Source organism: Hyposmocoma kahamanoa, unplaced genomic scaffold (assembly GCF_003589595.1).
Source record: "Hyposmocoma kahamanoa isolate Upper Pololo Valley unplaced genomic scaffold, ASM358959v1 92, whole genome shotgun sequence".
NCBI lineage: Eukaryota > Metazoa > Arthropoda > Insecta > Lepidoptera > Cosmopterigidae > Hyposmocoma > Hyposmocoma kahamanoa.
In genome coordinates, this window is record NW_020654748.1 from 11268031 (window position 1) to 11281960 (window position 13930).

The 13930-nt window shown below is 37.1% G+C and overlaps 1 protein-coding gene across 2 annotated transcripts in view; it reads right to left on the bottom strand.

The window, feature by feature from the left end:
• The window catches only part of LOC113236584 (protocadherin-like wing polarity protein stan), a 126817-nt gene that overhangs the window by 21810 nt on the left and 91077 nt on the right, over nucleotides 1-13930 (bottom strand). Inside the window, exons 17-30 of one of the 2 annotated variants that reach the window (XM_026472721.1) lie at nucleotides 13296-13591; nucleotides 12980-13112; nucleotides 12063-12262; nucleotides 11168-11335; nucleotides 10253-10427; nucleotides 8023-8148; nucleotides 7203-7443; nucleotides 6900-7122; nucleotides 6505-6647; nucleotides 5960-6094; nucleotides 5112-5266; nucleotides 4396-4562; nucleotides 3202-3474; nucleotides 2183-2296 (exon numbers count right to left, since the gene is read on the bottom strand). In XM_026472721.1, coding sequence (XP_026328506.1) covers nucleotides 2183-2296; nucleotides 3202-3474; nucleotides 4396-4562; nucleotides 5112-5266; nucleotides 5960-6094; nucleotides 6505-6647; nucleotides 6900-7122; nucleotides 7203-7443; nucleotides 8023-8148; nucleotides 10253-10427; nucleotides 11168-11335; nucleotides 12063-12262; nucleotides 12980-13112; nucleotides 13296-13591 — 2549 coding nt within the window. The remainder of the gene's footprint in view (nucleotides 1-2182; nucleotides 2297-3201; nucleotides 3475-4395; nucleotides 4563-5111; nucleotides 5267-5959; nucleotides 6095-6504; nucleotides 6648-6899; nucleotides 7123-7202; nucleotides 7444-8022; nucleotides 8149-10252; nucleotides 10428-11167; nucleotides 11336-12062; nucleotides 12263-12979; nucleotides 13113-13295; nucleotides 13592-13930) is intronic. The other variant, XM_026472723.1, reaches the window with a different exon arrangement.

Consider the following 13930-nt stretch of genomic DNA (forward strand, 5'->3'; position numbering starts at 1 on the left):
AGGGAACAAAGTAGGCAGGGAATTCCACTCCATAGCCGTTCGCCATATAAATGTGGAAGCGTAACGCTTCGTGAGAATCTTTGGAATATCCACAACATAGGGGTGGAACCCAAGCCTACGCCTAGTCCCCCGGTGATGGAAAGGGAAAAACGGAATTAAATCGTGTAATTCATCGCACACTCTCCGTGATAAATCCTGTAAAATACCGATAAGCAGGCAACTTTACGGCGGTATACAAGGCTCTGCAGCTTCGCCTCCACTAATTCCGAGTCACCTATAAGCCTCTTGGCACGGCTGTCACTTGAATCCAAAGTGGCCAGTTGATATGTAGCAGAGCCATCCCAGAGGTGGCAGAAGTACTCCATGCACCATCGGACTTGTGCTTGGTACATCTGAAGCAACTGTCCCGGTGTAAAGTAACGCCTCATCCTTGAAAGGATCCCAAGCTTCCTTGCTGCATTTTTGGTCATGGATTCAATGGATCTGCCTAAGTTCAAACTGGACGACAGGTCCATTCCAAGTAGCTGGAGACAGTCGGGTATCGGTATGGATATATCACGAAAAGTCGGAGGCAGCTCAAAGGGACTCCGTTTTGTGGAGAATAGACACGCCTGCATGTATGGTAGCGTTAAATTTGACAAGATTGGCATTGCCCCAATCGGAGACTGCCTGGAGTGTCAAATCTAAATGGCTAAACCATACACTCTCGACAAGACTGGATTTCCTCTCCACTGACCCTTGCATTGGTCAAGTACCTGTCTACAAGTGTGCTGTCATCACCATACGCAAAGGTACCTAGAATTAGCATATCGTTGATATGCAGCAGAAAGAGAGTTGCAGACAATACGGAACCCTGAGGAACTCGGCATCTATCGCCATATGTTCGGAAGAGCAGCCTTCTAAGACCACTCGAATCGAACGTTCGCTCAAGAAATCCGAGATCCAATTGCAAAGATCAGTGGAAAACCCATAAGAGGGAAGCTTACTTAAAAGGCTTGCGTGCCAGACTCTGTCAAAGGCTTTAGAAATGTCCAAAGACACTGCAAGTGTTTCGCCTTGCTTTTCTATAGTCTCGCTCCATATGTGACAGGCATAGACAAGAATATCCCCAGTAGATCGCCCTGGTCGGAATCCGTACTGGCGAACGCTGAGGAGGTCGTTGTCTTTAAGGTACGATAGGAGACGATTGTAGAGTACACGTTCCATAGTCTTGCAGAGTATGGAAGTAACTGTGATAGGTCTATAGTTGACAGGGTCAGAACTACTTCCCTTTTTTGGCACAGATTGCACATTTGCAAGCTTCCACGACCTGGGAACTACACCAGTCTCAAGTGAGAGGCGGTACAGGCGTGTGAGAACAGGAGACAACTCAGGCGCACAGTTACGCAGGACTATTCCTGGGATTCCATCTAGCCCGCTAGCTTTATTTACGTCTAGATTTCGCAGAGTTCTAAGTACTCTTTTTGGCGTTTGGAAACTGGCGCCATAGTGCAGACAGCCTGAGGTAAAGCAGGTGGTAGATTTCCTGCGGCATCCAGACGCGAACTCTCTGCAAAGAGTAAGGATTCGCCTTCTCTTCCGCAGTATGAGCCAGTGAGCCATCCGGCCTCAGCAGAGGTGGCAAAGATGGGCGACAAAAGTTAGATTCGACCGCTTTGGCCATGGACCAAAAGGAGTTGCTGCCTGCAGGATAAGAGGCAAGCTTAGCCCTATGCGGCGCACATGGTCGAACTTGGCCCTACGTAACACGCGTATGCACTTCTTATTCAAATTCTCAGTACTCGGAGCTTTGCGTAGTCGAACATCTGCCCAAGCTTGGTACGCGCACTGTTTATGTACTTCAGCACAACTACAATCAGCGTTAAACCGTGGACGAACTTAGGGTACATTGGGTACGTGAGACTATTTTTTCGAATCTAAATTACGCATATTTGTTTTTTCCAATAATTGGCAAAATAACTGGTTGATGACTTTTTTTCACCATCTCACTCAGCCGTGACCACATCTAAAGGGACCGACATGTTAGTTTGTTTGTATAAACAAATTACATGCGATTTAGACCGTTTTCAACGTGTTACAATTGCAAAAATTTAAGAAATCGATACGTTCAAGTTCAAATGTAGTTTAAAAAATCACGTATACATATCGTAAAGCTTTATGTTAAAACATAAATAATACTCACATAAGCGGGACATATCGACAACATACAATCAGCTCTAGATTGACATCCATCTCTGACATTTTCTTTTATCGTTGGCCGGTTCAGTAAAGACTGAGCTGTTCCTACGCGCACATCCTGTAATAATTAATAACAATAATAATAGCCACGCCAATTACATGATCTTAAACTAGAAAAACTAGATATTGTATGTACTATGAGTACCATATCAACTCACTCCGGGGCACTACCCAGTATTTCACAAATTGGGGCTACCGGGAATCGAACCCGAAACTTCCTCATCCAGAGCCCACTTGTTGGGCCCCTAATGTCGTCAAAATCTTGTAAAATGCACATAAGAAAAACTTCGAGAAAGTAAGAAAAATAAGATGAAAATGCTTTCACAGCTTATTGCTTAATAAAAGTTTGTATATTTTGTGTAAATGAAACTAGACATAATATAGAATTTTATTCAATATGATGTTTTGTTACGATGATATTATTATTATGATAATGTTTTACTATCATGATATTTTTTTTTTAAATTACCCACCCCACTAGTCCATTATAATTATTAAAACAAAGACCAAACACAAAGAAAAATACCTTTGATCTGACAGGATTCGAACCTGCGTCTGTATGCCGTATAGCTTTGGCTTGTCAACAACAAACCAGACGTCAAATTAAAATAAAAAAATTATAACAGAAATATGCAGCGTTTGGAAGGCATCTGTCTATCCCAAAGGGGCTAAATGTCTCAGTGTCCGAACGGTTACCATACTAGTCGACCACGCAGAAGCCCCTGGTTCGATTCAAGGGCAGGGAGAAATATTTGTAAGGCCTACATTTATTTCTATCATGAGCTTGGGTGTAATTTGTGGTTGCCTATGTGTGTGTCCATGGCACCTGCGACACAGGGTTCTCCTATTCTGGGTCTATATTAAATATTTGTTTTAAACTGAATACCAGATAAATGATAAAATCTTTAGGAACTTAAATATAACTCTACCATTAAATATTTAACATACACTGGAAGAACATACCTGTATGCATCCTTCAAAATATCCGACTTCCGATGCCAATAAACCAGCCGTGCTATCCGGTCCGCCAATCAAAATCTTGCCTATATATTGCCCTTGAATTTTATTGGCTAACATTGGCAGTAAAGCGTTGCGATGTCCGTAGTCTATATTTACCGAGATGTCTGTACCGAGCCATTTGATCTCTATGCGGTGCCATGTACCATCGGCCAATGTCGTTGAAGGAAGAAACATTGATTCCCCATTGTAAGAATAGTGCAGTAGGCCTGATTTCAACTGTAAAAATGTTGTGAAAATTCGAGGTCAAGAAGTCGACAAAAACAAAAAAGCATCTTAGTGTTACATGTCAGTTGAAATTTGGCAGCGAACGTCACAATTAGGTACAGTGAAATAATCAGAATATTAAAAGCTCATACAAAGTCATCCAAGTCACACTAATTTATTGACTTTGATGAAGAAAATGCAGCAACATATGAATTTTGAATTAATTTTGTTGTTAGTTTTTTAGTGTTAGTTGTTTATTTTGGGTAGCTTTTATTCGTGTCGGTAACAATCGGAGGTCGTTAGTTCTTTATTCGGCCTGGAGCGTGGTCGAAAGCCGGATATTCGTCGAATTTATCCGGTTTGATTTACGCAAGTACGAAAATTAGCACGAAAAAAAACCATATAGGTTACGACAAATAATTTAGTAAAATGAAAAAAGTACTTAACTATTCAGTTCAAAATTTAAATTTATGCATGAGTTCATGAAGAAAGTAATTGTCCACTTTGCTTTGATTTTTTTGTTTGATTAACGTCCGAAAACATAATTTTATAGATAGGAGACAATAAGTACCTACTTGATTGATTTTGTTAGCGTTTATTTAGACATGAGTAGGTAAGCTACAAGTTGTAGTTTAATCTTCCTTAAATCTCTTAGAATAATAACTTAGTATTATATCTCCTTTGATGTTTTAGACAAAGAAGCGAAAAATTGCGTTTTTCCGAGCTTACAATGTATGTGGAGCATTAATAAAAGTTACATAATAATTCACTGTTTTTTCTTATTTCTTTTTCCTGTTTTCGGCCTGTTTCGGTAAAAAACAGGATAAGTACCGAATAAGCCGAATACCGAATATTCAATACAACTCAAGTTTTTATATATTTGATTGTTGATGCTAATTATGTTATAGCTATAAGTGTTATAAATAAACTTACGGTAATAAGGATGGTGCTATTCTGTCCAACTTGTATGGACATGAGAAAGGCGTCCTGTTGCCTTGTACGAATTGATAAAGCGTTGAGCCATGGCAGTTGTATTGGACGCAGTAAGGGGTTGAACGATAGCATTCCATCGCCACTGAATCGCCATGGCGCGGACGTAGCTGAAATCAACGATAGCTTTACATATTTGACTTCATAGAAAAAGATAGCGGATCGGAATTTTACCTCAATACCCAGTATTTGTTTTAAATAATAGGCAGTTGTAAGAAGACCTAAAACTTAAATTAATTTGCGTTTAATTTTATATTGAATTAAAATAAAAAGCTTTGAAGTATGTGTCCTCTTTGTATTTTTCATAAACATAATTCTTAATACAGTGTATGTGTGTAAGAACTTATAAAAATTGACAATTCAAATGAACTTGTGCTCAGTAATGGGAAGAATAATGGGTCGAGGATGATTCAAATGAAACAAGTTCGGCTATTTATTCCATAAGCGTGACCAATATTCAGTCGATAGTAGATAGAATATTTATCGACTGCAATCACTAGCTGCTCGTAAGCGGGCAACACTTTTGCGCAATGATCTGTCATTTTACTCCGTTTTAAAAAAAGACAGACTTTAAAAGTTTATTTTGATTGTTTTGTAAAAAGTTATACTATATTAAAGCTGAAACAAAAGTTTATGGTGGTATAATGTCATATACTCACAGTCGGCACAGTCTTTCCCAGTGTAACCTTCATCACATTCGCAGAGATACGTGTCCCATAAATCGTGACATTGCGCCCCATTGTAGCATGGCGCTGATGCACAATGTGAGCGTTTTTCAGGACAACCAGCCAAAGTTCCATTGTCCGCTACGAAGCTGAAACAAAAATGGGTATTAGCTTGGGAGTGAGCGAATCGGCCAATGTAATTGTCGGGACAGTCATGCACTACTTTTTAAAGTAGGTTCCGTTTTTAAAATATAAATTAATCCTTATTCCATTTTAAATTCAATTTAATTTAATTCTTTCATTGGTAATAATTTTCTGTTAATGAAAGTAAATAGAAATGTAATGTAATGTTAAATTATTATTGGGTGTATAATATGCCTAAATAAACAAACATTTTATTTTTTATCAATAACATGAAAATTTGATTTTGGAAACACCTAAAATAGTCTTAAAATGACAGTACAGTTGCATTTTAAAAAAATCAAGGGAATTTTTTGGTTTTGTTCTTTAGTCGTTTAATCAACACTCCTGCGGGAAGATACGATTGTCTTTGGGAAGGAGACTGATGCGTCATTGCACAATTGATCTTTACTCCAGATACAATCGTTGCTGGAGTGATCCGTAGTGCTTAAATTCTCTTTGGAGTGATCGTTTCGAAAGTGAGTCAGGAATAATCACGTTCTATTGTGTAGTTAAGTAAAAATCTTTTTTTTTAAGTTTTAGTTTTCTATAATAAAAATGACAAAACTTGACGATGCTCTGTATTTTTTTTAATTGACTGTACGTATTTATTATTACTACGAACGAGACGATGCATATAGAAGTGATGAGTTGGTACTTACCTGTTCAAATCTACGAACTTGTGGTCAATATGGAAGTCGGAAATACATCCAACAAAATCTTTGTTCTTCACTTGGAAACTACTGGGTATGTTTGGTAGACCACCTATTTGTAGAGGGCCAGTTAAATCAAGGAACCTAGGAAATAAGAAATATATATACGTTATGTGGTTAAATGTTACCTTTGAAGTCACATGAGCAGTGTTTTTCTCCAGTGAGATTCTCGTCCGCTTGCGACCGTTTAAAATATCATAATAGAGAAATGTCGAATCAAAAGTAGCGAACATCGGTAGCAAACAGTTTTAAGTACAAATATTCTCAGGATCTCAATATCGACATAATCAATCCTCAGCAAAATCAAATTAATAACAAAATTTTAAATTTAGTAGCAATTAATTTCAAAAAGTTTCTAATCTGAATGTATACTGTGAAAACTATTTCATTTTTAAGTAACCAAAGCTGTAAAATGGCAATTTCATACTACCTATAGGCGTATTTAAGTAAGTGGAGAGAAAGAAACAATAAAAAATACACTCAGTCTTCTTTACCTGTGGCAAGTCTCTGTAGGAATATCACATCGTGGTGGCAGTACTTTCCTACTGAAGTTTGCGCAGGCGTACCTAATGCCGAATTCTGCGGCGCCAGCCAATGACAGCGCTTTATCACATTCGTCCAGTATTATTGTGGCCGTCTGAAAAAAATATGAAATGCTTAACTTTATGTTGGTTGGGAAGGCGTATTTAATTCGTCACTTCAATAACACATACTCTGTACGATATTTCAATTGTATAGGCCCTTAGAAAAGCGTACCGACTTTATCTCTCGTTGGGGGACGCACTGAATACGGATAGTCATAACACACATGAACTGAACTGAACTGAACTGAACGTTTGTTACGCTAGTGCAATCACCCTCTAGACTTACGGTTTCAGCGTGAACTTACCCTGTTAAAATACTCCACGTCCACACTATGCCACAGTCCATCAGCGACATCTCCAGCTACAGTGACCTCAGTCTTGGCTCCTCCAAGGCCGAATGTGAACCGCAGACCCGCGCCACCGTTGTGCCCGGCCCCTGAGCTGACTACTTCTAGAGCTATGAAGTCATGACGCTCGTTGTAACGCCCGTTGTACAGAAGAAGTCCAGAAGTCGTTTGGGTTGCAAATCTGGGACGAAACAAATATTTTTATATATTGTTCATTAGAATGAATAAAATATTATACTTATATTGTTAATAACTACTAACTTCATTTTCAAGTGGAATCGATGTCGTCTCTTCAAGCTAGGGAATGTCAAGAAAGAGGAGACAGGGAAGCTCCTTGCCCTCAATTCGCATAGCGCCGTGGTGTACGCAGCGTCGATTGTACAGCCCTGGCATAAGATTCCACCTTCCCTCCTCGCTACGCATTGGGAACCACTGCGGCAGATTGTACCCGCACCGTTCACGTCACAGGTTTCTTTTGTGAGAATTGTTTCACAGTTTACTCCTGCAAAAAAAAAGAACAAAGGCATAATGTGCACGGCTATTACTAAAAATAAGTCACATTTATTTTACTTTTTTTTTTGTGAAACCAAGTGACGGGACGACCATGCCTGTCTAGCAGTTGCAGTGCCACCCAAGACCTTTAAATCGCAAAAATCAGAGGGGCACTGCCACTGCACCCGTAGACGTAACTTGATAAGTCCCACCTGCCTGTAATTTCACCAGTACCCTTACCCTTCAAAACCAGAGCGCATTAATGGTCACATTACTGCTTGGTAGAAGTAGGTAAAGTGATAATATTAAGATGTTGGTGCTGATGGCAAAAAAAACGTCTAAACCTAATACTAAGATTTGCAACAAGCACATAGAGAAATTCGTGATATCTGCCGACTGTTGCGCATTAGGTACTTAAGTAAGAGTGGTGGCCCCGGTGCGGCAATAGAGGCTGGTTCGAGTCCACTTAGATCGAAGGAATTTTTCTTTGTGTTGCGAAGATCGAAATCTTCGTATCAGAAATAAGAAGTACTCATGTATTATGTTAGTCATTACAAGATAAAAGAACGAAAATAAGATCAATAGTTACCTGTAAAGCCAGCAGTGCAAACACAAGTGTACCCTCCTTCCCTCCGTAGACATGTACCGTTGTTAACACAAGGCGACGAATAACATAGGTCTACTTCAGTATCACACATGTAGTGTTCTCTCGAACCTAAAATTATACACTAGGTTTGTTACTAAGTAGTCACAGCAATTTTAAAAGTTAACAAATGAATGCTGAGATGTTGCTTGGCGGGTAGGTGGTTGCGTTATAATAGCTGCAACCCCACATAGAGGGAAACGTTATCTATTTGTGCGATAAGGCGAGAATGTCTGCGGTCGAATTCACCTGGACTTGTATTTTAATTAGCTTTTAATTTTTATTAATATATCACAATAAATATATTTGTCACCAACTTATTATGTTATTATTTTAAACTAGGCTGAATATACGTAAATCTATGCCAATATATGCTCTTTTCTATCTAAAATTGTCTGTACCTTTGTGCCTCGCCTTTATGAACCTATGCTTGCCTTCAACAATAAATTCACGTTAATTTTCAAAGATAACATATAAATAAAGAAACAGCTTGAGTGTAAGGAGTGTAGGAGGGCTAATTGAGACTCATCTATTTTCTAATTGGAATTAAAATTATCGCGGGTTTATTGTTGAACGCGAAGGCACAAATTACTTATTTTTTATTAATAATTTTGGCTTAGATACAAGTCCTTTGAGCCATGTCTTCGTTTAATTATGTTTCTGTGAATATGGCCGCCACAAAGAGGATAGGCAATTTGAGGCGGCGTGTTTGGATTGACTCGGAACGATTCCTTAGAACGGGCCGATACGGGTATTTTAGTTCGAGATTCGTATAATTTCGCGTTTTATTCTCCGATTAAGACACGATAGCACTATCCTATTCCACTTTAAACTAGATTTCACAAAACAATTGAAAGTCAAAATAAAAACGACATTTTTCCTTTCAAAATGCCCAGAGCGAATCCCCGAAGGCACAAAGGGACAGACAATTTTTGACAGAAGAGAGATCTTATACATTGGCATAGGTTTACGTACAATCAGCTTACTTTAATATTATAACAAATTGAAGACAAATCTATATATTCTAGTATATTCTAATAATTAAAACTAAACTAAACTCCAATAACTAAACTAAACACCAATAAAAATACACAGTATTTAACAAGTATGGATCGGTTGGTATATTGCGATTTAAATAAATACCTGCTCTACCATGCTCCCTTAATTATTGTTTATTTACATGTGTGCGTTCAGCTTGTCATATTATTAATAACACACAACTAACGGCTACTGAGGATATCGACTGTGAACTGGCAATCGGTACTATCTCGTATCTATCTTTTGACAACTTAACAGGATGAAGAAAAAAATTACTATTAATTACATTGACTTACAATTATAATTAATTATAAATATACGTAGTTTTTAAATATTTTTATTATATGTGTATGTATGTACCTACGTACTTTTATTTAATAAACCAGATGCTATATAAATGATTTTTCCTGCATCCTGTAAAGTTGTCAGAATTGTGATAGTACAGGTTGCCAGTTCACAGTGGATATGACCGTGGACACAGGTAGCACGGGATTGACGGGATCTTCAGTTACTTTCTACAACATCCAAGACATTATATGGATTAATAATTCGCGATTTTTTTTATCAATCACGTCTTTCAACTGGGTAAAGACGTTGGTCTTCCAGAGTGAATAGGCTTTATACAGGGTTCTTTGTTGCTAACATCATAAACAACAACTTTTGTTCCATGACTGTTTATAATTGATCAGATTTTACTTTCACACAATTTTTTTTGACGGCATGAGCAAGTCGTGCGCCTGATGGTAAGCTACACGCCTGTCCATAACAGTTGTAGTGCCACTCAGAGCTTTAAATCGCAAAGATCTGAGGGACACTGCCACTGCGCCCGTCACCCTGAGAAATAAGTTGACAAGTCCCATGTGCCTGTAATTTCACCCTTACCCTTTAAAACCGGAACACAGTAATGTTAACATTATTAGTTGGCGGCAGAAATAAAATATTTAAATTGATAGCTCTAAACGGTGATAACTCTGTGTCAGGTGTTCATGCTCCATCACTTACCATCAGGTGAGATAATGGTCAAATGAGCACTTAGTTTATCTTTTAAAAAAATGCTCTTGAGTTATAAACCAATATATGGCAAAGCTGTACACAAGATGCCCGGAAATTACACGGACCAAATAATTGTAACACGTACCTGTGAAACCTTGAGGACACTGGCATGCAAACGTAGTGACAGGGTAAATAGGTCGAAACAAGACACTATCGCTAGTAATGAAGCCGGAAGCATTGCCGAATTTGAGGACGGTGAGGCATTCCTCGTAGTTGAGACAGGGTTCGTGGACGCAGATGTTATCGTCGAACGGCAGCACCTTCAATTAATTAAAACGATTCTTGTAAGATTCAAATTGTTTTTAAAGTACTTATGAAAGCAATCAATAAAAAGTGTCGGAGTTCTCATACAAACTATTTCTTTTAATTTCGGTATGAGTTTTAAGCGATGACGTACTTTACTCGCCATGTTATACAGTGTTCATGTCAGTCTAGCAAGATGAGTGAAAGTACACAGGGTAAATTGTTACTCCCACAGGATCCTAAGTATGAGCGCATTTATTTGTACCTATATTCTTTCAATTCTAAGTTCCTTATTGCCTGCTAAATAGTAATATAGCATATAGTATCATTTGAGTATAGAACCATTTTTTCTTGAAGATACAAGTGACGGGACGTACAAGACGTGCGCTTAGTGATAAGCGGCATACCTGTCTATAACGATTGCACTGCCAATCAGGCTCCCAATCACAAAGATCTGAGTTTTTGAGATTACAGCTTGACGGTAGAAATAGTCAAGTATTAAATATTTAAAATTTATATACTGAATCATAACAATATTGTTAGTTTAAACTTGACTGCGACGTAAAGAAAATCTCTGGCCATTTGTTACTTGTATTTTTTTAGGGATCCAATGGAAGTTTATCCCCTTCTACATTTTGATTTGTGTAGCCCTTTTATTTTTTTTGGGATAGATAAACAATACGATAATTCAGCTATTTACATAAACGCGAATATAAAATCGTGTTAAGATTATTTCGTGAATCGTTTTTCGACGGACCTGTACCGTAGCAAGCCTGGCTAAGGTAGATCGATGTAAGTACACCCTCTCTCGCAAGTGCGTCGGAGAATAGTATTGGGAAGTGTCACCAGACACCCCAATCTCTGCTTCTGGCCGTCGAGCGGAGAATGATACGTTCAAAATGTTGCCAGTTACGTCAGTGTCATCCTGTGAAATAAAATGTATTATGTAGGCTGCATTTTGCATTTAGCTTTGTTACGTAGGTTCTCAATACTCAACAATTTTATTGCTCTACATAATTAGAATAGATGTTATAATCATTTATGTATGTTTCGTATTTATTTGTGTTTGCAATATAAGAATGTATTGATAAAAAGTGAACAGGCAATAGGTAATGCAATAGAGCTGTTCCGTCTAGCAAGAGTCATCAAGAAAAGTGCTAAGTTGCCTGCTTCTGGAAGAATAATATGCAAGAATTAATAACCGTAGCAATATAGGATTACACAAAATCTGTTCACGCTGTATCTATTAAATTATCAATATAAAACACTCCCGGATACATAATTAATAATTAATATTAAAGACGCAAGATGGTTCGCATCTTGCATCTTTAATATTAAATGCTGTAAGCTTAAAATAAAGAATTTTTGATTAAGCAAAAACTCTTATGCAATTTTGAAACTGGTATATTAAACGTCATTTTCACATGTCCTTGTTGAAAATTAGTATTTTTAAAACCGAGGAAAATATTTTCTTCGATGAGAAAAATATTTTTGTATTCTAAGTCTATATGAATAATAATAATAAGGACAAGAGCTATATGGATAAAAATGCAAGGTGTCTCCAATTGCGTATCCAGGAGTGCACGTTTATAATTATTATTTTATAAAACTAAATTTATTTAAAAAAATACATGAAAAGTTTTATATTTTACCTGTATACTAAATATATAAATATTCTCCTTTGGGCAAGGTATAATAGCAGCCAAGCCGTCAATGAAGAATCCAAGCAGAGGTGAGAGGAATTGTTCCGCGGTCATGTCATTCAGGCGCACTGTGATTGAGTTGAATAGCATCTCTTCGGTGATGAGTCGGACTGACAGCTGCATCATCGCTTTTATTTCGTTCACGCCATCTGTTGGGTAAAATATTACGGATTATTTGTTTTCCGTAAGTCTGCAACAATGTTTACTACATTATATTATATATAATCGTAAAATTACATCACCATCAACAAATGAGCTTTTTTGTTCAATTTACGTATAAGTTCTAATTTTTTGGAAAAAGAGTAATAATAGCAGATTGTACAACAAGTGCATAAAACGCGTCATTTTACCCGAGACGAGTGTATCTCTATATATTAATATCTCGCCTGCGGCTCGGGTGGATCCTTAAGTCGAGGGTAAAATGGGTTTTATGAACGAGTTATACACTCTGCTTTTCAATTCGATTGCGAGGAATTTAAACAGCAGTATTACAAATAAACGATTATTTAATTAAAATTGAAATTAAAATTGTAAAATTAAAACAATTACACATATTTAATGTGATGGTTTTTTATTTTATGCACTAGAGCATAAAATCCTATTTTACGCAGCTTACACCCAGCATAAGTACGAACTTTAAGAGCATGAGAAGTGAAAATGAACTTTTGTTCAAGCTGCGAACAGGTTCATATTTTTTGGAAACACAGTGTTTAAAGTTGTTGTTTGAAAACATTTTTGAACCACGTGAATGTCATCTCTCTCATAATGTATTGCACAGAAAAGTTGCAATTTCCTATTTTCCCAAAACATTCCTTAAAATATTAATTAATACTACTTGTTCTACGGTTAAAATGGTCCATAAATACCTGATACAGATATTTCCATGGTAGCTAGTTTCGGCACATTAGTGTTCAGTTGAGGTGACAATGTCATTGATCCCGTCGTTTCATTTAATAATACTAAATTCGCGTTGTTGCCAGATAGAATTCGGAATTGGAGCTAGAATAAATCATTAAACATTGATACTGACAATTTAAAATAAAACAATGATATTGTTTATTGTAGTACTTTTATCTTGATAAAAAATCACACAGATTACTGCATAAAGGTATCAAAATACGTTACTTTTTCATTTATGCGTTCTGTAAATGTGAATAAATTTTGATAGGAAAAATTTTGTACCTTGTCAGTAACATCGGCGTCATAAGCCGGCACTCTACCAAAAGGTCCAACGGGAAAGCAATCTTTATAGTTATTGAAAATAATCTGAAAGTCCTTCATCATTGGAGCGTTGTCATTCACATCGGTGACTAATATTTCGACTCTGACGTCATTCCACAGAGGTGGGCTAGCTGCTCTAATAACTAGCTCATATTTCTTTCTTGGACTTTCGTAGTCGAGATCAACCATGGTGACAAGTTCTGCCTTGTCGGAGCCTTGGCGAGTTTCTAGCGAAAAACTGTTGGAATCGTCACCACCTGACGTAGAAAGAAGAATAAAAAGGGTTAATTGGATAGGTATAATTATAAAAATAAGGAATTCCATAAAACAAAAAAAATCTATAAATCAGCATTTTTGTGTCAACAAAAATATGTCTATATTTTATTACAAATTCCATCATAAATTGATACTTTTCGAATCCTTAAACTGATAAGCAAAATATTTAATATTGATTGTAATAAATATTATGATGTTTTAGTACCATGACATTCATTCTCCTTCTTGTGAAATTACTCCACTTGTTCGTTTTAATTGTTAATACAAAGATCGAACACAAAAAAAAATACTTCGATCTGACAGGACCAGAACCTGTTTCT